This window comes from Carassius gibelio, chromosome B6, assembly GCF_023724105.1.
Source record: "Carassius gibelio isolate Cgi1373 ecotype wild population from Czech Republic chromosome B6, carGib1.2-hapl.c, whole genome shotgun sequence".
NCBI classification, from domain to species: domain Eukaryota; kingdom Metazoa; phylum Chordata; class Actinopteri; order Cypriniformes; family Cyprinidae; genus Carassius; species Carassius gibelio.
Window position 1 is genome coordinate 26,941,532 of NC_068401.1, and position 27,710 is coordinate 26,969,241.

The window sequence follows — 27,710 nt, forward strand, 5'->3', positions numbered from 1 at the left end:
TCTTGATATTTGGGCAATAAACTGAAGGCATGGCGCCCCCTGCTGGACGTGAACTGATATCAAAAAAGTCGAGCTTTACATATTTCCTATCAACACATTATGACATCATACATCATAATGATGAAGCGATGTTTGTGCTGTGACCATACAAACCTTTCAATTACAGGTGATCATAATCACTTTTATTTTCATGCAGCTGTTATGAAGGCAAATGTAACACTTTTGATGAAAAGGGAACATGGTGTCAGTTTTTCGAAATATATTGATTTCAACAGATTTTTACTTTTCAACGTTTTAATTTAGAAAAAAAAAAAAAAAAAAAACCAACAACGTAATTTTGCGTGAACTTTAAAATTGAAAATCTATTTGGATCAGTTTCTCAGAAAACAATACTTTTTGGGTAATTTTGTATCTCAACTAAATGTATCTTGTTTTTTTCGTTTTTTCTTTTCTTATTTTTGCAGTGCAAGCAACATTTAATGCCACAACTTTGAAAATGAAATCTCTTCTGCTCAGATTTAAGACCTTTTTAAGGCCTTCATTTATGGAAGGGCTAATCAAGACTTAAGAAAGGCAGAAACACGGTACTCATATTAGCAATATCAGGTTTAGATTCAGTCTGTAGACATGATACAACATATTTCCATTGAGCACAATAGCTCTCTGTCTGCTACAGCTGCAATCTAAATATACACTTTTCTTAAATGAGAATTCCAGCTAGACAACATTTACTACTTTTTATGATAAATTCTTAAAAGTTTTACGTGTAATTTTGGAAGGATTCACTATGGTTTTGAGTCTGTGTCAGAAGCATCGAGTACAAAGTTATTTGCTGTTATAATTTTTGCAATTTTTTTTACAATATGAAGCAATATCCCACTGTTTAAAGCTGTAGATTTGCAAGGCCTGTTCAACTGCAAGAATATTCATTTAAATATAAAGAACATTCACAAATACAAAAAAAAAAAAAAAAAAAAAAAAAGGATGACACCACACACATAAATACTATTTAGATTTTCATGACTCTTTATTGAATTTCTAAATTTGTGTAATATTAATCTCAACAGATGACAGACAGTAAAAAAATAAGGGAAAAAATAAAAATGAGTGCTTGTTGAAGCCCTGAATGGGAAAATATAAAGCATGGCATCTAAAACAGCACTTTAGATTAAGAGACATGTTTCTGTGATAAAGAAAATATGCTTAAAAAAAAAATTTCAAGTCAAATCTAATTCCTCCTAATGAAAACTCTCCAGATCTACATGCCTCTGTAACCGCTTAAAGCAACTTTACAGCAACGTATAAAAAGAAACAGGGATAACACACACTTATTCTCTTATGTTACGTTTGTGAAAGTGACTAGAGGAGCTGGAAAACAGGTTTTCGTTAATGAAAAAAAAAAACAGCAATATTGACCAATGCTTATTACTAAAACTTCTGACATTGTCAAAAAACAACAACTTAAGTTCTCTTAAAGGCCTCAAACAGTTTGATAATAATAATAGAGTACTGCATTACAATGACAGTATGAACAGATAATCAGCTCTTTGATTATCGGTGTAGATTCTGCAGACTGTCAGCGCTCAGGGAATGCAGTTATAATCTATATAGAGTATATTGTATATTATAGTACATATAATACACAAAGATGTCAAGAGTTATATAAGCGCTTCCAGCTAACTGCTTAAAATGAATAGGTTTTAAAAATGACATTTATTGAGCTGCAGATGAGATCTTAAATCATACCAGCAATCATAAGCGTGTGTTTGGCAAATAAATACACAACATCCAGGCACCCAGTATGTTTGTTCACAGAAAAAAAAAAAAAAAATCCTTTTTCATGGCGAGTTCAGAAAAAAAGTGTGGCATAAAGCTTTTTTTTGCATCTTTTGACAGGAAGAAGTCTGAGAATGCATTTTCCAGGATTCTCGATTTTTGGGAAAATTTGTGGGGTTCTTTGCCCTTAAGAACCGTTCTCGCTTTTTGCTTGTTTGGAAGCTGGCTCTTCATTACCTTGACCGTTAGACTCCAGAGGTCTCTTCTTCGGACTGGCTTGTTCTGTTGAAGGAGAAAATGCATCAGATTTCATATGATTAAAGCTAAAAATTCTAAGCAAACTTTATTTACTCCGGCATTTTAATATATTACATGTCTGCGTGTGATGAAACTAATAAAAAGCCTGACTAACTTCCAGTCTCATCCTCAGGCTCAACAAAATATCAGAAATCTTAAATTATAAAGGTATGTACAAAGGCAGTTTTGTGTCAAGGACATGAATCTGCTTTGCTGCTATTACAATATTAAAAAATTTAAAAGGCTATGCAACAAATTCGTAGCTCGTACTATTCGGTTTTGTTTTGATTTGTAGTAGTTTTGTATTAAGGAAAACTAAAACCACAACATCTATGTCTTGCATATATTATTTCATTCTACTTCTAAATGTTTTAAATGACAAGTATTACCAGGCATAAGAAGTTAAATAAACAAATAAATACAAATATAGATCTAAAACAAAACCATTATACACATTTTATTTTTGTTTGACACTTATATTATTAAAATGACATTAAAGATTACTTGTAAATTAAGAAAATATTACTTTGGTCTTTCAACTTCAAACATGATTTTTTTTATTTATTTATTTTTTACTATATGTGAGTTTTTAGGTAACACTTTAAAGTACCAATTCTCACTATTAACTAGTTTGCATAATACTAGCATACTGGCTGTTGATTAGTACGTATAAAGAACATATTAATGCCTTGTTCTAGATTATCAGATTTAGATCTTATTCCATATCTACACACAACCATAAGCAGCCAACTATGATTTGGAGGCAAAAGTTGTAGTTAATAGTGAGAACTGGTCCCAAAACTAAAGTGTGTGACAAAATTTACTAGCAGTTTCAGAGTGAAAACTGTTTCTACACCATTTCTTTCAGTGTATGTGACATCAGTGTCCCCTTTTACCTTCATCTCCCTCTTCATCACTATCAAACTTGGTCTTCTTTCCCTTGAACTGGGTCTGTTCTCTTCCTCCTCGGTCTCTGCGTCCCCCCCTGCCTCGTCCACGACCCCGGTGACCTCCTGCACTCACAGGACACGGCGAAGCATAAGAGCAATGTGTTAAACTCTGAGACACCTGCACGTGTGTTTACTCTGGATTACCTCTGCCTGCTTTACGTTTGTTCATGGACTCCTGCTGATCCTCGATGATTTTCTTCAGCATCTCCATTTCTGTGTCTCCCTCCAGTACTTCCCACTGAACATCTTGCTCTTTAACCTTTGGATCTTCTCCTCCGTTAGCCTCTCGGACCTTCTGCAGGGCCTCCTGGGCGTTCGAGTGGAACAGGATGGTGCCCTGAGGGAGAGATCAAAGACATCTTTAAGGTGTAACTCATATTGCCAATAAAGAGTGTGAGGGAAGTATTTGGTTCATTCCTCACCTCTTTAGCTCCTCTGGTGAAATCAATCCATTTGATCCGAGCATGATCGGAGAAGATCGTGTGGAAGTCCTCTCTCGAGGTCTGACCCAGTTCACCGGAGAACTTCAGCAGACAGCCTTTCTGATCATTCAGGGATTTCTGGGTAAACAGAAGAGCCATTTATTATTAACACGGTCACATCTGAAAAGCGTTTTCATTTGCGTTTCTGCATGAAAACTCACCAGCTCTTCTTCTTCGGCTTGTTTCTGCTTGTCCTCTTTTTCGCTGAAATGCACATTTACCAATTATAACTTAACTCATCTCGCTTTTTTTTTGCACAAAACGGGTGTTGTGCATTACCTTTTTGCTTTGGCTTTTGCTTCCACACGATTCTGCTTCCTCTCGGCCATCTTTTTAGTAAAATAGTCATCTCTACAGACACCAGAACATTCAAAGTCATTCAGGTACTAAGAAATCAACATGAAATGCTCTGATACAAATGAAGAAATAAAACCTGCAGGAGCACTTACTTCATCATGACGATCATCTCGTTTCCTTTGTACTCTTTGACATCAGCGCGCTCAACAAAAGCCTTGGCGGCTTCTTCAGACTCTAAAACTGCGAAGATCGATCCCTGCAGACAATAACAGCAACGTAAACAGAAAAACTGAGGTAGATACAAAATGTCTCGTTTTACTCCCAGTAAATTAGTTTTACAATGCTAAGTACAGTTTTAGTCAAAAACGGGTACGTTTTTCCCTTGAGTTTTTCACATATACATGATAACATTTTCAAAAGATTCACATTTAAAGATTCGCAAAAAAGCTGTATTACATATGCCAGGCCAGTAGTTGGCGCTCTCACCTTGTTACTAAACAGTACCTTAAGGGAAGTTATATGTTGTATATGAAGTGTCTCGGTTATTGGTTGCAATATCGGTAAAGTAAATCCACACTTTGCTGTAATAAACTTTTGAGCATCAACAACGGTAACGTACTCTGCCATTGTTGTGTATGTTTCTTCGCACTTGCCTTTAAAATCGACACCTACTGCGCATGTCTACATATCTAACATTTACTACGCACGCGCATGAAGTCACCATTTTAAAAGATTCACGTTTTGGGCGTTTACACAGAAATGATAACTGTGACGTTTTCATAAACCTTTACTTTGCAACTTGGTTTCAAAAATATGCATTTTCGGTGTAAACGAACAGCCAAAACAGATAAAAAGTTTCCTGTTTTCGGCTGAAACGTTGTCATGTTTTGATTGACTAAAATAAAGCTGAAACAATAAAAGTATTACACGAAATGCCAACTTAAAATGCTGCCTTGGCATTTAACTAAAATAAAACAAGCTTGACGTACACTTAAAAACTGAACGCACGCAATTTTTTCTTATTAATTGTGAAATTTACTAGCAAAGAAACAGCAACACATTGATATAAATATGAAATTTTGAAGACTGAATTTCAAGTATTTTCTTGTAAAATGTATTCTAAATATGTTTTATTAATGTTTGGTTACAATTCTTTTAAGTGTATTAAAATTACTAAAAATAGAAATCTTTAAATAATTCATTGAAACATTCAAAATATTAATACCATAAGAGTATATAGATAATAACACTGGTCTGACCACTGAAGTCGTAAAAAATTCTTCCTGAGATACTTGTCGTGTCACATTAAAAGCCTTACTTTGAAAGTCTTCTGTGCTCCTTTCCTCAAGTAGATGTTTTCAACTTTGCCTTTATCTGCAAACCACTCTTTAATTTCATCCAGCGTGGTTTCAAGAGGAAAACCTTTCTGTTGAATTGAAACATTCATATCAGTCAACCGACAGATACATGTGGCTTGACAAAAGAGGAAAACAATAGGATGGAGTAATACAAACAGGACAAGATGACTTGTTAAAAACGTATTATATGCTGTTTGTTTTAGAGCAAAGGTAATGCGAAGGGGAACTTGATGTCATTGTTCCCATTCGCTCACCATGTAGATGGATTTGTGTTTGAGCGCGTCCCTGTATTCCTCGTTGTCCTCTGGGAGAGGTTTGTTGGGATTTCGTCTTATTTTGGTTTTGTCCTCGCTGATCTCCAACAGACCCGTTTTAGATTTTTGCAGCGACTCCACAATAACAGCAGCGTCTGACGTGAGACTCTTCAGTCTGTGAGGACGAACACAAAATGCAAGAACCCTGTGCCATTAGATTAACAAGCTACATAGACTGACTATGAGTGCTTTTATTATTATTTTTTTAAGGAATATTTCTCTTTTCCTGCAACAACAGTTTGTGGTGACCTCAGGAAATAAAAAAGCATTCTTCAGGGTTTCTGCAGGTTTTGTGAAAGCTATTAATTCAGAAAGGAAATACGTTTTTGTACCTATTGACATTTTTAGTTCTTGTTTGAAGCACTTATTTTAGTATCATTTCTTCAAAATGCATCTTTAACCAAGCGTATCTTGATTTAAGGATGTTTTATGTATTTGTATTGCAGAACAAAACAAAAATACTGAGGATTTTTTGCAGCGAATGCAACATTTAATGCCCTTACATTACAAAACGATGACTTTCTATTCAAATGTACAACCTTTTCAAGGATTTCAACGGGAGTTAAAACATTTAAGGACCCACAGAAACCCAGTTTCTATTTTCCAATTTCCAGAAACATGATGATCTCTCTCGTATGTACCTGTTAAACTTCAGCATCGTCTCCAGAGGGACCCAGCCATCATCTAACTGCAGCTGCTCCTTCAGAAACTTGTCTCGAGGGAGATTGTGGTCCCCAAAGTAGTACTGAACACACACAGAAACATAAAATTTGTGTCATTCAAGGCTTTGAAGGAGAAAATAAACCTAATTATGAGGCTCATCGTCTCACCTCAATCTGCTCTGCCACCTTCTTCTCCAAAAGAGACATTTCCTGATCGTCTGCCATCTCTGCTGGGACGAGAAGTAACAGAAACAGATGGTGTTTTCCATTTTGCAAAAGTGCAAGAAGTCTGTAAACTTTAACACGGTTTCTATTCGATTGGCATCACAAGCCTGTATTATCAGCATAATAATTTAGGTAAAAGATTGTTATAAGAAATGTGTGTGGACTCCAGACAGCCGCGTGACTAGACAAATGTGTGATGCTCAAAACACGTGTGTGTGTGTGTGTCTGTGTGTTACGTTATAGCAAAACTGCGTGCAGCTTGTTTTATATCGAGTGCTGGCTGTTGAAGTGAATATATCCAGTGTTTAATATAATTAAAATAACCTGTCTTTAGGATATAAATGCAGTCAATATATGTAATGTTTATAAATCATGTAACGTTGCTCCACGCGCGCCACATGTTACAGAATGACACTGAACAAACATTAAGCGCCCGATCTGACATTTCTGTTTTCGTCTCCGTTCTGAAGCATAGCGACACTGTAAACATTAGAAAAACAATCAACGTTTCAAAATCCCCATACTCACTTAGCTTGCGTTTTGAATCTGAACTAAATCAAACGCCACACGAATTGCTACCCGAACGTGTCGCGTCGTATTGTTATGACGTCACCAACAGTCCGGGTGAAGGATCATGGGAAAGTGAGTTCAACTCGGAATCCGCTTATTTCCTGAAAGTTTCTCTTTTTTTTACATAAACATCGAACAGCTCTTTTAAAATCATGTTATTTTGAATCGTTTTTAAATAATTTCATTAGTTAAAATGTGCATTACCATTTATTTATTTTTGTACCATGCACCACTTTGATAAAACACAGGCAATATATTAATAGCCTACATTTTAAAAGGTAATTTAAGTAATATTCAATAAAACAATATTCCAGCGTTCTCTAACTGAAAACGCCTAAATATTGTTTTATTTAATATTACTTTTTAATCCCTTACAAAAGCAAGAAGCCGGCTGTACAAGAAAACACATCAGCCTATAATTATTACTAATGGTTTTAAAGGTTTGTGCAGCCAGGTCCTGTTCCCTAATAACATCATCGTCCACAAAGTGCTGCTATCTAAGCTTAGTTTAACCTCCATTCAGATACAATCATTTATTCAAAGAAACAAAGACACAAACATTAGACTGGGTAATATTTATTCAATTATAATCAGACACTAAACATGTGAATGGCCTGTGTGTCACAAGCACAAATGACACTAGATTTGTTGTAAACACTAACAGGAACAAGGTCTCAGTTTAGGAGAATATGACGATGCTCTGGTCATATTAACAAACTTTTCTGACATGCAAACTTTGTTTATTTATAAGCCAATACTAGAGTCCCTGTTCATCTCTGCTTTGAATACAACACTTTGAATCAAGAATCCGGCTGCATTTACAATACGCATGTAAAATTCAAGCACACTCAGGAACAAACATTCACAACACTGTTTATCTAAAGTCAAGAGCGACACGTCTGACCCCAAAATGCTGTTATCAGGACTCAGCACGAGTGTCTATGACACAGCTGGCTTTCCAAACATGACTGAAACATACAACGGGGTCCAAAAGTCTGACACCACATTGAAAATCCACACAGAAAAGAAGTGTTTCATTAATAATAACAACATTATTTAATCAAATTATTAGATTTATTTGTAATACATAAATCAACTTAAAAACAGAAATAAAATATAATCAAAGAAAAATAGTAAGATAAGCCTAAAATAAGGGGTCTGGTGTATTTATAGGAATATGGTACTGACATGCAGATAGGGTTTTCTAATAATAATAAAAATAAGGTTGGTTTTATATCTTCTGCACTGAAATATTAAACTATTTTCATTTCATAGCAGTAGCAAACTGCAGTGTTAAAGGTTAGGGTCACAATCGTGATGCTTTACGTTTTTACAACATGACAATAATTGCATTCATTGGGTTAGGATTTATAGATAGGATTTTCATCGTGCAGATTTTAAAATAAATACTTTGCAGCATGTTAAAACTTTTAAATTTGTTCATTGCAATACTCTGCAGCAAACCTCAGTGGATTAAATATCAAGCACCTCAAACTGTTAAATTATTGTTACATAAATTCAGCCAGTGAGCTTATTTATTATTTAAATCTAAAAAATGTCAAAACAATTATATGTAAAACTGCGAAAAACATTACATTTTAAAATGTGCAATGAAACCAAAACATAAACTTAATTCTAAAAGATATTACACCATGCCCAAATAAGTTTATCAAGTAGATTAAAGGGGGAATGAGCTATAATAGAATGCCCATTCATGCACATGATGCATTTAGTGCAGATTTACCATGTGATTATTCTATTAGTAAAGTGAGTCTAGTTCGTCACAATATTGCATATAATACGATATTACTCAATAAGAGCTCTTAATTCCCTGAGGATTTCATTGCCACTAGCCCAGGGCATGATTTTCGCATGCAGTGCTTCTGAACCCTCCGAAATGGTTTTGCACAACAGTTTCTCAAGGGTGAATCCTTTCCTAGGCATTGCAATATCTCCTTCTTTCAATTCACGAACGGGGCAAAAGTCGTTTCCTCCATCTCCTATATAACAAATCCTCTGGTAATGCACACCATCCTTAGCCTGCTTCTCTCTGAAATCTTGCAGCACCCTGCTCTTGCACAAGTTTACGGGACATTGCTGGCAGTTATGCGCGTGAAAGCAGCGCACGCTCACGTAGCCGCGCGCATCGATGCTTGCAGGGTTGGTGAAGACGTCATCCACAGCAGAATTCAACCCTGATGCATGCAAAACCCAGTCTATGAAGATGCTGTTGGAATCGGAGATTATGATGCAGTCGATGTCCTTCTTGTTGTCAGATATGAAGGTCAGGAGCTCGATCATGCCGTCGGTGAACGGGATGCTCTCCATCACCGCGCGCATGTGCTCCGGCCGGACCGACTGGTCACCGATGTAGGTCAAGACTCGAGCCATGTACTCGGTCCAGCGGCCTCTCTGGTAGGATTTCTTCAGCCAGTCCGGTAACGTCTGCTCAGGAACGGAGCGGATCACCCATGTGTCGCTGTTGTCATCTACTATTGTGTAATCGAAGTCGAACACTACTAAGGTCTTCATGATTCTTTGCTGGAAATGAGACAAAAACACGGTATTGATATAATGAGTGAGAAAAAAAGATGTTCAGTATTCAACATATCAGTCTGTGAAACTTAAATAACGAGATTCATGAAATCAAACCAAGCATATACTGACCTGGAGCGGCAGTCTGAGTGAATTATTCGATTTCGTTTGCGATTCTGAAACTGACACTCGCTTACAACACAAAGCGTGATTAGTCACTGCCAGTGCTCCGCGTGCGACGGCTCGTCTCTGATTGGCTGCCGCTCACGTCACTCAAACGTCTTGGTAGGCTCTGATTGGTCATTAGAATCGAACTTGGGTTTCTGTTTCAAAGTGAATCAGCGTATTCTGAATGAGAACGGAATTTTCTTAAAATATATACTGTTCGTAAATATTTTGGAATAGAAGTAATAAAGGTATAGAATAACTCACAAACAGGTGCCAGTTCAATTCATGCCTAAAACACTGATTTCAAGCATTAATAAAGTAATAAAAAAACCACGTGGTACCTCAAAGTGAAAGTCGTGACATTTGCCAAGTATGGTGACCTATATTCAGAATTGGTGCTCTGCATTTAACCCCTCCAAATGCACACACAATTGCTGGGTATTTGTCAAATGTAAGCCAGAATCATCACAATTAAAAGAATCAAAGATTTAAATGCACACAGTTTAATACAGAAGTTTCACAATTTGAGTTGAATTACTGAAATAAATTAACTTTTCCATATTCTAATTTAAGAAACTAATTTAAGAAGGTGTTTCTAATACAAGAAACACCTATAGATACAAAACAAAAATCAATTTAATATTTTTATATCAATTGACTACAGATAAATGAAAGAAGAAAAAAAAAAAAACTACCAATACATTCTGCATTCCTAAAGAAAAATAGGAAGAGACTTTAATAAACAGGACCACTGAAAGTGAAGTTCAGGTTCAATATCAATTTTTATTTGTCAAATTCAACAGAACCTAACATTGTCATCTCCTTACAAACATGAAGCCCTTACAAAACTCCAAAGTATGCAAACATGTCCCCAACAAACCCATTTTAAAAAACACAGCTCAGATTGGACAGAAAATCAATTACGCAACCATTTCCACTAAACGTTTATGTATAGATATGGGCAAGGAAATTAAAATAAATGTCAGATAAAAGCAGGACAAATATAACCGAAACAAATCAGGACATTGTGATCTGTATCAAGTCATTAAAAAAATATTCCAGGCGTTCAGGAGAAGAGCATGTCTGTTTCACACGATGACTAAAATGTCTCTTTGTATCCAACGTTAGTAAGTCACTGATGGGGAAACCGGAAACAAATGAAGTGGTATATGCAGCCTCTCAGTCACTGTCACTGGAAGAGGAATCCTTTTTCTTTGCATCTTTGCGTGGACTTTTAGATTTCTCCTTCACTCTCTCTTTAGATTTCGGACTCTCGCTCCTTTTTCTTTTCTTCTGTTTCTCAGCATCGCTCTCTGAATCACTGCTTCCACTGTCACTCTTTTCTTTCCGCTTCCTGCCGCTCTGTCGATCATCTCGCTCTCGGCTTCTCTGTCTCTGGGAGGATCGTTCTTTGGAGCTCCTGTCTCGTCCTCTGCTCTCTTTGCTCTTTGACTCGTCTGCACTCTTCCTCTTGTTTCGGTCTTCTGCGTCTCTCCCACGGTCTCGTCGGTCTCGCTCTCTGCTTCTCGACCGGCGAGATGATCTTCGGTCACGACTGCTGCTGTGGCGTCGGTCACGTCCTCGGTCGCGTGATTGGCCACGCTTGTCTCGGCCTCTGGACCTCCGTGACCCGTCCCGACCCTTCTCTCTGCTTCTAGATCGGTCACGTCGCTGCTCTCCATTCTTCTTTTCCACCTCTTTTGACTTTTCCTTGTCATTCTCTTCTGAATGTTGTTTGCTACTTTCTTTGCTTCTGTCTCTTTGCTCGCCCTCCTTGTCATGCTCTTTGGCATCTTTCTCTTTCCGGTCTTTGCTGCTTGAGCGTCCCTGCTTGTCATCCGCTTTACTGTGCTTTTCCTTTTCTCTCTTCTTTTCTTTGCTCTTGCTCCGGCTGCAAGCTTTTTTCTTTTCCGCATCAGCATCGCTCTTTTTCCGTGCATCCCTCTCTCTGCTTTTGGAGCGATGTTTGTCCCTCTTCCTGTCTCTTCCTCTGGAGGTACTGCGTGACTTGTCCCGCTTTGAATCTCTCTTTTCTCGTTCAGAGATCTTTTTTGCTGCTTCTTGTCCTGCAGTTTTGTTATCGCTGGCCGGCTCAGTGGCTTCGGCCTTTTCCTCCGACATATCTCCTCTGGAAGAAGAAAAAAAAAAAAACAACACAACAGATTTTATATATATATATATATATATATATATATATATATATATATATATATATATATTTTTTTTTTTTTTTTACAAATTATATTAAATGGATAACTCTTGAGTGAACAAGTTTATGAACACATTGCATGAATCCTGGATGCAATATTTGCGTGCACACTAAAATTCGCACATACTTGTCGCCTTTGATCCATCGATCCTGGGTGGCGGCGGTGTTGGCTTTAGCTTTATGTGTCCTTTGCATTTCCTGCCTCCAGTGTGGAGGCGTCTCACTGCGGCGAAACCGATCCCATGATCGCGAGCGAGATCTAGATGGTGTCCGGTAGCGCTAAGGAAAAATAAATAAAAATAATAACAAGCTTTAATTTTATTCACTAAAATCAAAAAGATGTTTAACAAAACATAGATCGTTCAAAAGTTTGGGATCAGTTCTTTTATTTGTATTTTATTTCAGCAAGGATGTGTGAAATTGACCAGAAGTAACACTTAAAGTATTATATATATTTTTTTATTCTATTTTTAAACTAATGCTATTCTTTTGAACTTCATGGTGCATTATGGTTTCCATAAAAAAAAAAAAAAAGTTTCTTTTTTTATAAGAAATGTTTCTTGAGCAGTAAATCTGCATATTAAAATGATTTCTGAAGGATCATGTGACACTGAACACTGGAATAATGATGCTGAAAAATCAGCTTTGATCACATGTATTAAAATATAAAAAAATTGTTACAATAGTCCCGTTTTAACTGCATTTTTGATCAAATAAATGTAGCCTTCTAAACAGAAGAGACGTCTTTCCTAAATCTTACCGAACCCAAACGTTTTAAGTGTTTTCACATTTAACTCACGATCTGCCTTTCACAGCAAATCTTATTTATTCTCTCACCCTCGGTCCTCTTCCTTTAATTCTGCGCCCAGACCTGGTCATCACCAGTCTTGTGCGGTTTTGCCGTGAGTTCCCCATGGGTCTGGAATATAATTTACAAGTCATGGCCGTGGAGAGCAAAATATAACAATCTTACAACATCGGCATTTCATCCATGTCTGTACAACAAAGCATCCTCCACGACATTACTGAATGAAATACGTATCAACATATCACATTCTACCTGTCCCTTTCCCTTTCTTTCTCTCTCTCCCGGTCTCTTTCTCTTTGTCTGTCTTTTCCAGAGTCCTCCTTTTGCTTTTCTTTCCCCTCCTCCTCTTCTTTGGCCTTCTGGGGGCTTCGCCTCAATAGGAAGCGGTTTTCAGGAATAGCTGGCACTTCCTCTGGACGGATGGTCGACACTGGTTGGGGATCAGCCTCTTCCTCATCAGACCTACAGAAGACAACATGTTGAAATTCTTACTCTTCTGAAGAATGACTACTTTAAAAATCACTTTCAGCAAGAATGAACACGGTTCGTACAAAAAAAAAAAAAAAAAGAATCTGGCTGGTAAAATTATTTCAGATAGTGTTATATGTTATGAATTTTAAGAGTGCTTATGTCTGTGATAATCTTGGTACTCTGTTGAGCTTTTAGTAATGATGTGCTCAAAACAGGCACATCTTTGAGCATTTTGAAGCATTTTATATTAGCGTTGTTGTAGGGTGAAAGAGTCCCATCATAAAAAGGCAACTGCACCCTTTCTTGTCTTTCTTCTTGTGTTTCTGTTCTTTCTTTTTCTTGAGTTCCTTCTTATTTTTCTTCCGTTGTTTCTTCTCCTTCTCTGATTCCTCTGACTTGGAGGAGCTGTCTGAGGAAGAGTCGTCGTCACTCTCGCTGGATGACTGATGCTTCTTCTTTTCTTTCTTTGCTGGATGACAGAAGTTGAAGCAATACTTTAGAACACAGTATAACAATTTGACATATTAATAAGACTTTACAGGAACATTCTGCACAAGCGATTAAAAAGATAGTAGTGAATAAGACAGGTAATCATAGTGACCATTAAATACTGACATTCATGGCATTGGACAGTTCACAAATTATGTGCATTGATTGTACTTGCCTATTAAATAAGTTTAGTCAATTCTTAACTGACAGTGGCTCTGAATGCTTTTGTGTAGAAGTCACCACAAAATGAATGAGATTGAAGAACCCTGACTAGATCTTAAACTTTTGCTTTATCCCATTTTTTTTTATAATAAAAAAAAGCATGTGTATACATATTCATTATTTTAATTTACCGTATTTTACCGTATTATAATTCACACTTATTTTCATAGTTTGGCTGGTCCTGCGACTTATAGCCAGGTGCGACTTATCAAAATTAATTTGACATGAACCGAGAGAAATGAACCAAGAGAAAACATTACCATCTCCAGCCGCGAGAGGGCGCTCTATGCTGCTCAGTGCTCTTGTAGTCACGCCCTCTCGTGGCTGGAGACGGTAATGCTTTCTATTGGTTCTAAAATGCAACATAGTCCAGTGCGACTTATAGTCCAAAAATACGGCACATAAATTGTTAAATTGTTCAAGTTTAAGGCGTTTAATTATGCTTTTTGATTAATACTTTTATTCAAATCCAAAAAATGTATTAAAAATAAAAGTGAATTAGGAAAAAATAAACTGATTTCATAGGGACTGCCTACTTAGGCCAGAAGCATATTTATACACAAGTACACAAAATATTAGCTAAAGCAAATAACATAGAACATCTAAACATTTCTAGGCTTAAACAAGAGAAAAGAAAATCTGGAATATCACCTTTAGATTTTGGAACAAGTTCCCCACAGTTGAGCACTTTGACCTCAGCGTAAGGTCGGCTGTTGGCATCCGTCTTCTGACTCTCGATCATCTGGATCACCTCCTGGCCGGAGATCACCTGACCAAACACCACATGAAGTCTGTGGAACAAAGCAGCAGAACCTGTTCAACACTCCATAAGATGCGTTACCTAGCAGTTTGCTTATCAAATACAGAGTAACACGTTGTGCTGCACACTTACCCGTCCAAGTGAGGAGTTGGTTTTGTAGTTCTATGGTCAGGGACACAAAACAGTGAGGCAGAATGTAAATATAAATCTAACAAACACAAAAACAGTGATTAATGCACACCATAAAATGATCTGAGACATTATCATTTTCAGTTCATATCTAGCTCAAGACCAAACCAATGCACTGAGGAGGACATATACATCTATTCTACATCGAGGCTGTGAAAAAGAAAATGATAGTCACAGATCATCGTCCATTTTCAAAGAGGCCGGTGCTATCCATTAGAAGCGCGTATGCTGGACTCACATAAAAAACTGTGAGCCGTTGGTGTCTTTCCCTCGGTTTGCCATCGACAGCAGGAACTCCTTGGTATGTTTCATTGTGAAGCTCTCATCTAGATACAGGAAATGTCAGAATATTGAAATCTCTGTTGAAATTGATAACTAAAACTACTAAAAAGTGCTTGAATACACCTAAAATAAAATATTTAAAAGAACCTACAATGAAATTGAACGGAGGTTATATTAGATATCCTGCTATGGAAGTGTTGGGTGATATGGTCATTTTTCAAATCGACATATCGTCACCGATGACAGACGATATTAACGTGCATGTGTGGAGCAAGAGAGAGACTCTTTGTTCTTGTCATAGCATAACTATTTGGTGTGCGAGAGAGAGCCTATGGAATCACCAATAATCAAAAACATATACTTTCAAACATACTAATAAACTAACATCAAATAGAAAAATATCTACTGGTATTTAAAACAGCTGGTTCATATATGGTCGGACGCCCTTTCGCGGCTGTAGACGGTAATGTTTTCTCTTGGTTCTAAATAAATGCAACTTATATAGGTTTTTATTAGTGAGGCTTTGTTTAAAATACTACACATATATAGGCTGTTCAGATTACTTGTTAAAGTGCAATGAAATACCTTCTATCTGCAGACGATGTATGTCTGTTTGTGTATGGAGACTTTGTAACGGCCAAAACTATGTATTTTGCGTGCATCACATTATAGTGCGGAGTGCCCTTTAAGAGATTAATCACTTAACTTATAACACACACTATGTGGTGATCACGTAGAATGACTATGTGAGAATCACTATGGATGAGAAGTTCGCTCTGCCGCCTTACTATTTTGTCTTTACTTTACTTGTTATACCAAGATTGTTAATCTCTCATGTTTGAGAAGATCGTGTTGCCGCGCACCAGCCATAAAATGTGTGGGACACCAACTCCTCATTTTCTATCTCTTTTATTTCATTCATTTAACGAGTTATCAGAGTCAAAGCGGTACAACTTCACCGACTACAGGCTCTAATCCTCTTCTGCGTGTGTACACGTGTGTGTGAGAAATGCAGTGCTGAACTGAAATAGCTGGGCAGTTTTATAACCGAATTATAATAGGCCGCCTAATAAAAATAAGTTAAAATTATTTAAAACATTAACAGGAGAATGAGCCTAATATCGTGGTCTATCAACAGAGACATCTACTATCATCTATCAGCACAACCCATATTTTATATATATACACACATATGCGCTTCTTAAGTGGAAAAAGCCCACTCACCTTCAAAGAAACCTCCGTATATAGACTCCCCACCTCTACCATTTCCTGTTAAGTCAAACATTTGTCAAATAACATCACGTGTATGATGTACATGATTAAAAAAAACAAAAAAACAGCAGTACCTTCACTGAAGTCCCCTCCTTGTATCATAAAGTCCTTCACTATCCTGTGGAACAGACTTCCTTTATAGTGCAAGGGTTTCTGGGTAGTCTTACCAATTCCTTTCTCACCTAAAGACAGAGGACGAAAAAAAAAAAAAAAACACAAAGCAATGCATAAACAGACCAGGAAGACTTTATGTAAAATCTCTCACACCGACAGTACATTTACTGCATCTCTGCATAATATTTAATAGTGCACATTGCATCTCTCTATATATGTTTGTATAAATACCTGTGCACAGGCAGCGGAAGTTTTCACATGTCTTGGGACACTCATCTGAGAAAAGCTCAATGACCACTCGACCCGCTGCAGCAAGGAAAACCAGAGGGAGAAAAATATTATACAGGGAAATAATCCCACACTTTCAAGAAGGAAAAAGTATCCCATTGAGGTCCTGAAGAACAGCTGTGCAGAGTCTCACCTGGAACATTACTGATGCCAAAGTCAATGAAGCAGCGAGGACGCTGCGCCTTTACCCCCATCACACTGCAGACACAAACACAACACACACTAGTACAGACACACACCTGAGCTCACAGACTTAAAAGGCTAGTTCACTGGAAGACCTCCGTTCATCTTCGGAACAAAGTTTAAGATATTTAAGATTTCAGAGAGCTTTCTGTCCCTCCATTGAAGCTGTGTGCACGGTCTACTGTCCATGTTCAGAAAAATAAGAAAAACATCATCAAAGTAGTTCATGTGACATCAGAGGGTCAGTTAGAATTTGTTGAAGCATCAAATACATTTTATTCCACAAATAACAAAAATTAAGACTTTATTTCAGCATTGTCTTCTCTTCCGGGTCTGTTGTGAGCGAGTTCATGATGCTGCTGACGTGCTATCTTTGTTATTGGCGTTTGGAACGACTGAGGGCGAGTTAATCATCACATAATTTTCATTTTTGGGCGAACTAACCCTTTAAAATACCATCAAAATCGGTTTCACTAGTGCACCAACACTATTACACTAACTAATAATGCTAACAGCTAATAACAACATACTCCATGACTTGCAAATCATTTTGGCTTTGTTCAGAATTATAACTTGAACATGTTTTTTGACATTTTGTAAACTTCACCACAAAGGAGTATAGCATTTCATATTTATTACGCAGCAAGTCCTCTTCCTTCATGTCAATAGTTGTTAATCCCATTTGATTAGCATGCTCTAATTAAGCATTAAAGTGAGAGTACATTTAAGATGATAAATAACTTTAGAATAAAACATTAAAATTATGTTTGCGTTCCGTGTCTCACTGCAATCAGTTTGTGCTTAAACACGTCAAATCAACAACAACAGCAGCAGCACGCTTTGAGAACTGCGATATGTTTAAACTCTATATTTCTCGAATTAGCTTTAAAGGACCGGGCAGTTAGTTATATTTACTCATAAAGCACTAAAAGCGCGACGTTTTTAATGATTGAATGACTAGCATGCTAACGTGCTACATGTGTCCATGAGTGAGTATATTGAGATCTCTATCTCGTTCTTCTCTGTGTACAAGTCCTACTGAACGTTTTTTTTAAATATATATCTATGTTAGGAAGTATAACTTACATGTTTGATCCAAGTTAAACAAATGCTACCAAAATGAACAAAAACATTTATAACATTGACTTTCGTTCTCGTGTCCTCAGCGCGCAGGTCTGTAAAGATGGCGCAGTGGAGACCAGCGGTGCTTTCTGGGTAAAAAAGAGAAAAACCGCCTACTTCTTCTTCTTTGACGTTTTATGGCGGTTGGCAAACAAGCTTTAAGTGCATTTACCGCCACCTACTAGACGTTAAAGATTCGCCTGAACTAGAGACCACGGACGCTTAAAACATATAAAAACGAGTTTCGTTTCATTTGAGTATCATATATTGTAAACACATTTATTTTATTAATAATTAATTATATTAATATTATTAATTTTAATATTAATTTAATACGTGATATTGTGTCATTTGTTGAAGTGTGTTTACACACTCACTCTTTTTTTTTCCTTCAGAAAAATAGACGTTAATTTGTCGCCACCTACAGGCGTAAACATACTGATTTTTTCCCTCGGGTGACTTGATGAAAAATCTCACCACTCACATACTAGTAGCATGCAACAAAACAATATTTAGAGCAGTTTTGAAGCACAAAGAAGCAACTGTTACTAAACTTTAAATCTAATAATTGGTTTATTAAAAAGCACACAAACATTCATTAAACCATATGAATAAAGATGAATAATTATTCATATTAATATTTATTCTTAAAGATCAATACTTATGAATATTTTTTTTACATATTTTTAATACGGTTTTACAGAATTTCAAGTTTTTCAGCATTCAGGTGCGTCTCGCGTCATCGCGGATGTTATTTGGACACGTTTGAACAGTATCCATGGCAACGTTCTGTTTGCGTGTTTATTTAAATCTGACCGTCTCATAAATATTATAAATATCTATGTTTTTATCAGCACCTTGCGACGATTATTGAGCTGATAGCTGAGTTAATCGAACGATTGCTGGATTTTCCCTTCGCAATTGTGATCGTTTAGACCAGTTTTGTTTTGTGTGACGAAATCCGAACGGTGTAAACATGCCTTGTGTTCATTATAAGTTTCGAAGTAAACTCTCTCACGACACGATCCCGTTTGAAAGCGTTCACATCACTGTGAGAGAGTTAAAACAAAAAATTATGAAGCGCGAGAGACTGATGCTCTGTGATTTGCAGATCAGCTGCGCGCAAACCAATGAAGGTGAGTGCAATAAACTAACCTTAAACTTTCAGAACATCAATTAAAGTTAATGCTTTTATGTTCAATAAGCAGTAACCATGACATGTATGGGATTCCATCTTGGTATTTTGATATATTTAATGTCACTCAAAGAATACTATGGTACTGTGCGAGTGAAACTAATGGTTTTATTGGTGTTTTTGCTGTCAGAATACACTGATGATGAAGCTCTCATTCCCAACAACACATCAGTCATCATCAGACGAATCCCTGCTGCTGGGCTCAAATCCACAAACACAAGATTTGTCAAGTAAGTCACGTGACATAAGCACACCTTTCATCATTTATATACAATATGAAGATGTGTCATTGGTGTTTTAGTCATTTGGACTCTTTGCTGTTTGGTTTTGCAGTAATTGGCTTGAACCATCATGTGGATCTTCACAAACAGTATGTAGAAAAATGTTTGCATTGGTCTTTATGTTTATTAACATTATTCGGAAGGGAATATTAAATCCGTATGGTTATTTGTGTACCCTAACATTGTCGAATGGCTTCTCCAGTAAATTACAGAAAACCACGTTTAATTTGTTTAATGTTACACTGTTTTTGTTTTTCGAAGGTAAGCCCATTTCCACTAAATTTTCATTCTATCTGCTTGCATTTTATCTTACATTTTTTTGTATGAATAACAACATTTGCTGTATGATTACTGGAACATCACACAATAAAACTATTATTAATTCCCTGACGGTTCAAGGCTGTGCGTCTTTATTCTGATTGGGTTTCTGTAGACGAGTGTCTCATTCATGTCTCATCTATGTCTCTGTGTGTCTTGTTCATGTCTCTGGTCTCCAAACTCTACATGACTGACCTCACTATTGTCCTAAATAAGCCTTGTGTCTTCTCACAGAGGTAAAACTCGTCTTGTGTTCATGTTTATTTCAGCAGCAGGTTGGTGATTCTTCAGCAGTTTCACTGGATCTGCTTCTGAAGGTATTGAAAACAGTGAGAAACACACTCTTGCTGCACTGTAATGAACTTCAGAGTTTGCATACGAAGTGTAGTTATGAAGACAATGAGTGCGGAGATTCATACACCATGTACTCTGATCCACAACGACACACAAGCAGCTTCTTCCAGGAGGTTAGAGTGTCTCAGTGCTAAACGTTAAAACATGCAAATGCCTGTGAAACAGACTGAGAATCTGGCTGAGGCAAATGCATCAGAGGAGGACAAACTCAAAGCTGTGATGTACCAGTCCAGTCTGTGCTATTATTCCAGCAGGTGAGTGTTCAGATATTGATCTGATTGAATCTGTGACACATGAGAGTTGCTCATGTTCTGACATTCATCAGTGACGCGATGAAGCTGATCGGACTGCATCCCCCAAACTACATCTGCTTCCGCTGTAGGATTCCCGGACATCACATTAAAAACTGTCTGAGCAATGCGGTAACTGGGCTTTGAGAGATCACAGCTGCTGTGAACTTGAGCTCTTTTCTCCGTCAGTCTTTCAGAGACTGAATGTCATTCATGAATTCACAGGACAAAAATCATGCTCCTCTTAAACGCATGCGGAAATGCGCAGGGATTCCTCGTAGTTTCCTGGTGGAGGTGGATGATCCTGACAGAAAGGGAGTCATGATGGACAGTAGTGGGAAATACGTCATTCCCGTTATGGATGCGTGAGTTTACTGTACTTGGTCTTGCCTTGTACTTGAGTCTTTTGCTTTAATCATGTTGTGTTTGAACTGTTTAGCGATGCCTATGCCACTGGGAAGAAAGAGAAGCCGCCCTTCTCACCCCAGAATGAGCCTTCATCCCCTTCCTCATCCTCATCCGATCTGATTCCTGCCGCGCTGCTGTGTCTGATCTGTAAGGATCTGCTGACGGATGCCGTGATGATTCCCTGCTGCAGGAGCAGCTCCTGTGACGAATGTGAGTGTCTGATCAAACTAACATCAGTCAGAAGCAAACAGGCTGTTTCTGACAATCTTTTGGTGTCAGGTATCAGAACGTGTCTGCTGGAGTCTGACGGACATGTTTGTCCATCCTGCAGACAGTCAGATGTTTCTCCTGACAGTTTGACTGCAAACACTGCTTTGCGTCAAGTAAGACCTTAAACCCTGTTTCTTCTTGTAGTTCATCTTCTGCATCTTCAGAGCTATTTTCTGATTCTTTCTCACACAGGAGGTGAATCATTTTAGGAATGGAACCAGATCTTTGCACTCCTACAGCTGTCGATCCCGGTCTCCCAACCAAAAATCAAAGAGGCGTCGGGATGTGAGAGGGAATCGTTCCCGCTCCAGATCTCCTCTTAATAGATATACAGACCAGAAGAGACCACGCTACTGAGAGGCTTTCAGTCCTGTATTGGACAAACCTTGTGAAGCATTGATTTCAAGATCTCAAAGAAACACTAGCAGCAAAACACAAAAACAAAACAAAAAAATAAATAAAACAAGTTGTTTTGTATCAACTATATTTTCTATTTGCTAGAAACAAACATGAATTTATATATATATAATTTAGTAATTAGTAAAAGGTTGTAGAAACAAAATCAAATAGTGATAAAGAAAGAAGTGTTAAAACTGGGATGCATGGAGAAACTGATAGGTAAACTAACCGACCAGCCAGTGAAATCTATGTGCTTAAATCACACACACAAGTTGATATGGTTTAAAAATGTTTATTTTACAAAAAATGCACATATTTTAGTATTTTTGAAGTAGAGAACTAGGGTTCATTTTTATTACACTATAATAACAATGCAGAAATGTTCCTGTTCTTGCTTGCATGGTTCTGTCAAGGCATTAAATGAGAAATGGCTCATGTTCACACACATACACACACATTTCACATTAACCTGTGTTTGTCTAAAATGTAAAAGTAAAACACTTTAGGGAACCCAAAAGCTTTTGCACTTTTATGAAAAGGGTTTAGTTCGTTTGGCTTCTCATTTTAGACTAGATATAATTGACCACAGACAGCTGTGTACTGAGGTCAAAGGTCACGCGACGACAGTGGGGGGGGGGGGGGGGGGGGGACAAAAATAAAAAAGTGTTTGATTTAAAGTTTGGGCATCCTGGCAGCATTCAGACGCATACCAACACAGGAGGATCCGGAAGCATAGCGCATCTCTCTCAGCATGCCGCTCCATGTCTTTTTGTCTTCTTCATACCTGTGAAAGAAAACCGGTCAATACATAAACTGACATCCAGTTCTATTCCTGGACTCTTTTTTGGAACTTGACTAATTAATTGAATTTTTTTTTTTCACTTTCAGGAACGGCTGGACACAGAATCAGGATGACTTACTGCCACACATCAGTGATCTCGGAGGGTCCGATGTTTTTGTCCTCCAGCTCTACAATAGCAAAGCCACCAATGGCAAAGAGGTTTCCCCCGGTGCTCACGAGATTCACCGAGCTGCGCTCCTGAGGGAACTCTGTGAATGTGTCCCACCTGAGAGCGGATAATATTAATGTAATACAAAATACATTTTTAATTTTTACACGCAGAAGCAGTGAAGGGATGGATAAGCACAGGAAGACGACACCTAGAATGGTACATCTCTGTAGATACAACATTATTGTTTAATTTCACAAGCAAACCTGTAAATCGCATAGAATCTATTTTGTTTCTTAGTTGTTATTGTTAGCTAAATTTAGAACTTTAAACAAAATTTTATAATTGAAATAAAGCTGTAATAAAATAAAATAATAAGATGGAAAAACTTGAGAAAACTAATTTAGAGATGTTGTCTTGGAATCTAACTGAAATAAAATGTTACTTAAACTAAAAGTGATATAAAAATAAATAAAACCTAAAGCTAAAATTACTAAAATTGAAACAAAAATAAATGAAAATATTTTAAAATGTTAATATTAAAATAATAAAATATTATATATATATAAACTAAATAACGCTGGAGAGAAACCATACTTGTTTGTTCCAAAGTCGTAGGTTTCAGATAAAGGCGTCAGTCCGTCTTCATTCACTCCCCCAGTTACAATGATTTTTCCCTTATGAACTACGGCACCAAACATCGCTCTTGGCGTCTTCATAGCAGCCAGTTCTCGCCATTCTGACTGCTTGTGGTTGTACATGAACATTTTATTAAGAGCTTTGCTGTGAGAGACAAAAAAAGAGATTTATTCACTTTAAGATTTTTATATACATTGGTTCATGTTACTTTAAAAAAAGTGTAATCTTTCATCTCAGTCTGACTTACCTGACTTAAAAGGGGCTGTTCTTCATTTTTAACTATGTATAATTGTATAATTTTCTATTATGTATTTATATCAATTTTATCTTAACCACTTGATTCAAGCATGCAGAGATGTAGGTGCTACACATCAAAATCAGTTCACAGGTTGGCAAATTTTCTTTACTTTTTACTAGTTCTTCTGATGTTTAGTCATAGCTGTGAATAAAAGTAAATAAATGCTTAGGACTGAAGATAAAGTTTCATCAAGCTGTTGAAAAGATCCATCCTTGTTCCTCATGATAAGAGCCCGTTAAGTTTCACATTATACATAAGATTGATGGATCACAGAAAGCTGCAAGCACCATATGTTCTTGAATAAAAATTATCTCAGTTGCGTGCGCACGCATGCACGCACACACACACACACTTACTTGTCATCTGTTTTTCCTCCGATGCAGTACACCATGTTGTTATGCGAGACAACTGAATGGCCGTGAATACGCAGAGGAAGTTTCTTGGTCTCGTGCCATTTCATCTTTCTGTAATGACATAAAATACTATTGAAGCCACAGATCCGAGCCAGCAGTCAAGTGTGAAGGGCAGAATCAGCAGCTGGACAGACAAAGCTTTTGAATTCATACTCAGTGTCATAACACATGACGGAGTCGAGGGACTCGTTGGTCTGCAGGTCTTTGCCAGCGATGGCGAACAGCAGGTTTTCAGATTCCCCCAGACTGAACAGGCATCGAGGGCTGGGCATAGGAGGCATTGCCTTCCAATCAGCAGCAATACTGTCCAGCTGGATGTGATAGAATAGTTTTAAAATGACAAATCATTTCCAATAATACCTTACAATATGTAGCTATCATTAACTAATAATTAACAGATTTATTAATATACATTCCTTTTCATTTATAAACAAATTTATAATATTGTAGACTAATAATGTTTTCATATATTATCAAATGTTGCATTATCACCTAATTTAGATATATCCTCATATAAACAGCATATTCACATATTGTAATATATAAACGAAACTACTAGATTATGTTGTCGCAAGGTTTGAACTCCAGCTCTAATCTGCTAAATTCATATGATATTATTATAGTAACATCTTGATTTTCTGAAACGCTTCTTTGAAACCACATGCATTGAAATGAATTGACTTGATATACATAGTTAATTCATATTTGTTTATAATGCATTCTTGTTAATTTGAAAAATGTAAATGCATTAGGTAGAATATAAAATTAACCTAAATCCTGAAAAAAGTACTGATCATTGTTAGTTCATGTTATGCAGTGTTAACAAATTACAATGAAAAGTGTCACCATAAAAGCAGCTCAATTCAGAGACCTTAAATATAGGATATAAGAAAAAAGTTAACTTGAAAAGTACCAAGGTGAAGTTTGCAGATTAAAGTTTGCAAAGATTGAAGTTTGCAGATTAAAGTTAATTCAGTACAAGGATCCATGAACAGATCATAAAGATTCTATGCTGGTACTTGTCTAGCTAGTGGACCAGCATGATCCTCTTGGTCAAGACCATAGAGATCCCTTCTGGTAAAGCAAGTTTAATTAAGAAAACTAGTGTGGTTACCATTACACCAGCACCTTGTTTTAGAGTCATTTTGTACCTGGTAGAAGTAGCACTGCAGAGGAGAATCTTTGCTGTCTTCATCGACAAACAGGCCACCAACGATAAAGAGCTGGTTCTTCTTGGTGCAGAGACTCACATGGTTCTTTGGCACCTGTTCTGCTATGGCAGCCAGAAAACACTCATTCTCTGCCACGTCGTACGCCACAGCGGCCGTGTCATTGATCATGACGATCAGGTCTCGTCCGTACATCCCCAGTCTACGATTATCGTTCAAGTAACCCGGCAGCAGCTCCTCTTCCTCCTCTGCTCCAGCCTCTCCTTCCTTCTTCTCTTTGGGTTTCTTCTCGGGGAGTTTTCCACCGAAGGCTTCTTTGATGATTTGCAGCTTCTTCAAGAGTTCTGGATCTGCCTTGATTATGTCATCGGTCTCGACTTTCTCCCGAACGTACTTCTCTGGAAGAAGGCGGAAGCGGATGCAATCGAATGCTTCGCCCAGACTCTTGGCACGCTTGGCCTTGTCGTTGCGCACCCACTTCATCACCGACTCAAACACAACCTCCTCCTTCTCCACGTTAAGAGTGTCTCCACCAATCAGAGCAAAGAGCTCGTGAGGTGCCAGCTGAAGGAATTCGTCCTCAGCCGACACGGTTTCGAACCGGTCAGCGATGAAATCTCGTGCCGCTATGGCGAGCCTGGGAACACCGAGGACCAGGCCGAGCCTGAAGACGGCGAGACAATTAAACAGAGACAGCTTCTTCTGGAGATAGTTCACACATACTGTAAACACTGAGGGAATCTGGAATCGGTTTGCCACTGCAAAGATCTCCTGAACATTGTCATCTGTCAAATCAATTTCAGCAGAATACAAATACTGGATGATCATATCCATGATATTTGGATCAACGTCATCCAGAATAACTTCCTTGCCACTTTCCTTCTCCTTGCCGTCTTCAGAGAAGAAGAGCTCTCTGAAGTAAGGACTACAGGCGGCCATGATCAGGCGGTGGCAAGGAAAGCAGCGGTCGCCGATTTTCAAAGTGCAGTCCACAAACTTGTTCTCATTCAGAAGTTCCTTCAGTCCATCCTGAAGCAAGGTGCTCTGGAACAGCCGCAGCTCATCCTTTATGGCTTTAGGATCCATGCTGTTGCGTTTCAAGATGGGAATTGACAGACTAGAGAAGAAAAAGGGGAGAAGGTGGCTCCAGGTCTGCTCGCCACACCGGCCAGGCTGGAAAAGGACAGAGTGCTAAAAAGATTCCCAGAGTGCAGAGGCTGTTATTTAATCCTACCATTCTAAATATAACCCTCTCGCTCTTGTCCACCCCCACTGCCTCTGTCATCCCTCAATCTTAGTTGTGAAGAAAGGGATCCCAGTGTGATGGCCATTCTAGACAGCAGCTGTCACGATGGGGCAGGACGAATAAAGCTCTGAGGAGACTTACATCTCAGCAAAATTTACCAATCCCAGACCTTTCTTCTATGCTTTGTCCACAAGTTTTTATGCAAGTGTCTTTGAGTTTAATTCCCCACATAAATGAAGGGTTAACTAGCAGTGTTTGGAGACAGCTGCGACTACAACAGGTGATGAGCCATTTTCAGCTGTGAACTTTATTATGCATGCGTCAGATCCTGGGAGGAGACAAAACTCTTAGTGTAGCTGGACATACTTGTGCACTCTCAGTAAATAGTGCACAAATTTCCTTTAGGGATACAGCAGCTTCAAAGTCACCCTCGAAGGGACATTTTTGTACATATTTTACCAATAAAAGGTTAAAGGTAGTACATTGAGGTTACATATTACCACCCAAAGTGGAACTTTTAAAGCTACTACACCAGATGCACCTCTAAAGGTAAACCTTTTGCAAATTCTGTGAGGAAAACAGCTAAAAAACTAATACCTCAAATGTGATATCAAAGATGATCTCTTCCTGGTTAAACAGTATTTGGGGTCATTATAAATACAATTCAGACTAATAATTTGAGATTCATTAGTGCTATTCAAAAGAGCCATCATAAATATGCAGGATTTCGTTTTCCCAACTCTCTCAAATGGTTCTAGAATGATCTCAGGGCTCAGAGGAGAGCACCAGTCACATACTAATACTAAAATTAAAGCGGGCAGAAAGGTGTTGGTGGAAGGAGACATGTGCAATTGAAGTCAAAGCATAAGGGACAGATGTGTGAGACCGTTAAAGAGGAAGCATGAGGAGATATTGATGATGACGAATGAAAAACATACCAGTTTAATTGACTGAGGTTAGCTGAGGTTTATTCAGCATGTGGGTTTTCATTTTGGATGCTGTTTGCTCAGAAGTTTGGGGTTGGTTTAATTGCATTTAATTAATTACATTTAAACAAATCATGGTATTTCATGCAATCATTTTTTATATATTTTTTGCCTCCCATAATGGCATTAAATTTGACCTTTTATTTTAGTATATAAGTAATTGGTGACATTAAAAAAAATGGCATGATGCAGGTCATGCACTTCCTGGACTGCCGTTGAGATGAATGGGAATGCTAATGGGTTGCTTTCTCAGACATCACAATATCAAAATACTGCAAATCAATTGTTTTCTCTAAGAGATGGCAGTGTGCAACCTCAAAGTCAATACATAACATATGCCATGCTACCTCATTATAACTATAATATAACCAGCACAGCATCTGGATTTGTTGACAGTGTAGCAGCCAGCCCATTTTTCCAAGTACAAAATATTTTATTACAAAAAGTACAA

The 27,710-nt window shown here is 37.7% G+C and overlaps 5 protein-coding genes across 6 annotated transcripts; 1 reads left to right on the forward strand and 4 right to left on the reverse strand.

The window, feature by feature from the left end:
- Positions 1 to 1,003: 1,003 nt before the first annotated feature.
- Positions 1,004 to 7,010, reverse strand: ssb (small RNA binding exonuclease protection factor La). Its single transcript, XM_052559806.1, has 12 exons — positions 6,890 to 7,010; positions 6,305 to 6,363; positions 6,116 to 6,219; positions 5,415 to 5,589; positions 5,121 to 5,228; positions 3,955 to 4,058; positions 3,785 to 3,856; positions 3,667 to 3,709; positions 3,446 to 3,583; positions 3,168 to 3,360; positions 2,970 to 3,086; positions 1,004 to 2,058 (listed from the first exon to the last, which is right to left on the reverse strand). The coding sequence occupies exons 2-12, from the start codon at positions 6,359 to 6,361 to the stop codon at positions 1,964 to 1,966; spliced, it is 1,206 nt and encodes a 401-aa protein (XP_052415766.1). The 5' UTR covers positions 6,362 to 6,363; positions 6,890 to 7,010; the 3' UTR covers positions 1,004 to 1,963.
- A 481-nt stretch (positions 7,011 to 7,491) lies between these two features.
- phospho2 (phosphatase, orphan 2) lies at positions 7,492 to 9,722 on the reverse strand. Its single transcript, XM_052559915.1, has 2 exons — positions 9,599 to 9,722; positions 7,492 to 9,472 (listed from the first exon to the last, which is right to left on the reverse strand). Exon 2 carries the CDS (start codon positions 9,461 to 9,463, stop codon positions 8,738 to 8,740), a length of 726 nt encoding a protein of 241 aa, XP_052415875.1. The 5' UTR covers positions 9,464 to 9,472; positions 9,599 to 9,722; the 3' UTR covers positions 7,492 to 8,737.
- Positions 9,723 to 10,397: 675 nt separating this feature from the next.
- Positions 10,398 to 18,158, reverse strand: LOC127959838 (peptidyl-prolyl cis-trans isomerase G). 2 transcript variants are annotated; one of them, XM_052559226.1, is made up of 13 exons: positions 18,008 to 18,158; positions 16,872 to 16,936; positions 16,682 to 16,756; positions 16,411 to 16,518; positions 16,289 to 16,333; positions 15,021 to 15,108; positions 14,726 to 14,755; positions 14,485 to 14,624; positions 13,420 to 13,591; positions 12,904 to 13,113; positions 12,681 to 12,762; positions 11,971 to 12,122; positions 10,398 to 11,762 (listed from the first exon to the last, which is right to left on the reverse strand). In XM_052559226.1, exons 2-13 carry the CDS (start codon positions 16,930 to 16,932, stop codon positions 10,814 to 10,816), a joined length of 2,112 nt encoding a protein of 703 aa, XP_052415186.1. In that variant the 5' UTR covers positions 16,933 to 16,936; positions 18,008 to 18,158; the 3' UTR covers positions 10,398 to 10,813. The 2 variants fall into 2 exon arrangements, with proteins under 2 accessions (XP_052415186.1, XP_052415187.1); XM_052559227.1 differs by lacking the exons at positions 15,021 to 15,108; positions 16,289 to 16,333; positions 16,411 to 16,518; ... (1 more) ...; positions 16,872 to 16,936; positions 18,008 to 18,158 and adding an exon at positions 14,958 to 14,979 and having other exon boundaries at positions 14,726 to 14,801.
- A 576-nt stretch (positions 18,159 to 18,734) lies between these two features.
- On the forward strand, positions 18,735 to 20,449 carry LOC127960161 (E3 ubiquitin-protein ligase RBBP6-like). The gene is made up of 5 exons (XM_052559749.1): positions 18,735 to 19,179; positions 19,369 to 19,468; positions 19,572 to 19,608; positions 20,113 to 20,154; positions 20,357 to 20,449. The coding sequence occupies exons 1-5, from the start codon at positions 19,020 to 19,022 to the stop codon at positions 20,447 to 20,449; spliced, it is 432 nt and encodes a 143-aa protein (XP_052415709.1). The 5' UTR covers positions 18,735 to 19,019.
- Positions 20,450 to 21,834: 1,385 nt separating this feature from the next.
- Positions 21,835 to 26,226, reverse strand: LOC127959007 (kelch-like protein 41b). The gene is made up of 6 exons (XM_052558011.1): positions 25,010 to 26,226; positions 24,012 to 24,169; positions 23,802 to 23,909; positions 23,106 to 23,291; positions 22,479 to 22,625; positions 21,835 to 22,342 (listed from the first exon to the last, which is right to left on the reverse strand). Exons 1-6 carry the CDS (start codon positions 26,111 to 26,113, stop codon positions 22,231 to 22,233), a joined length of 1,815 nt encoding a protein of 604 aa, XP_052413971.1. The 5' UTR covers positions 26,114 to 26,226; the 3' UTR covers positions 21,835 to 22,230.
- Positions 26,227 to 27,710: the final 1,484 nt, after the last annotated feature.

What these genes read in the sequence shown, in the direction of transcription:
- ssb (XM_052559806.1), bottom strand. Translation starts at nt 6,361, where the DNA reads ATGGCAGACGATCAGGAAATGTCTCTTTTGGAGAAGAAGGTGGCAGAG. An exon ending in TCACCAGAGGAGCTAAAGAG is followed by an intron (nt 3,361 to 3,445) that starts GTGAGGAATGAA and finishes TCTCTCCCTCAG; the next exon opens with GGCACCATCCTGTTCCACTC. An exon ending in CAAACGTAAAGCAGGCAGAG is followed by an intron (nt 3,087 to 3,167) that starts GTAATCCAGAGT and finishes CTGTGAGTGCAG; the next exon opens with GAGGTCACCGGGGTCGTGGA.
- LOC127959838 (XM_052559226.1), bottom strand. Translation starts at nt 16,932, where the DNA reads ATGGGGGTAAAGGCGCAGCGTCCTCGCTGCTTCATTGACTTTGGCATC. An exon ending in CTTCCGCTGCCTGTGCACAG is followed by an intron (nt 16,519 to 16,681) that starts GTATTTATACAA and finishes CTCTGTCTTTAG; the next exon opens with GTGAGAAAGGAATTGGTAAG. An exon ending in AAGAAGAAAGACAAGAAAGG is followed by an intron (nt 13,114 to 13,419) that starts GTGCAGTTGCCT and finishes TGTCTTCTGTAG; the next exon opens with GTCTGATGAGGAAGAGGCTG.
- phospho2 (XM_052559915.1), bottom strand. Translation starts at nt 9,463, where the DNA reads ATGAAGACCTTAGTAGTGTTCGACTTCGATTACACAATAGTAGATGAC.
- LOC127960161 (XM_052559749.1), top strand. Translation starts at nt 19,020, where the DNA reads ATGCCTTGTGTTCATTATAAGTTTCGAAGTAAACTCTCTCACGACACG. An exon ending in CATGTGGATCTTCACAAACA is followed by an intron (nt 19,609 to 20,112) that starts GTATGTAGAAAA and finishes TTTCAGCAGCAG; the next exon opens with GTTGGTGATTCTTCAGCAGT. An exon ending in CACTGGATCTGCTTCTGAAG is followed by an intron (nt 20,155 to 20,356) that starts GTATTGAAAACA and finishes CCTGTGAAACAG; the next exon opens with ACTGAGAATCTGGCTGAGGC.
- LOC127959007 (XM_052558011.1), bottom strand. Translation starts at nt 26,113, where the DNA reads ATGGATCCTAAAGCCATAAAGGATGAGCTGCGGCTGTTCCAGAGCACC. An exon ending in GTCATGTGTTATGACACTGA is followed by an intron (nt 23,910 to 24,011) that starts GTATGAATTCAA and finishes ATGTCATTACAG; the next exon opens with AAAGATGAAATGGCACGAGA. An exon ending in TACGACTTTGGAACAAACAA is followed by an intron (nt 22,626 to 23,105) that starts GTATGGTTTCTC and finishes ATCCGCTCTCAG; the next exon opens with GTGGGACACATTCACAGAGT.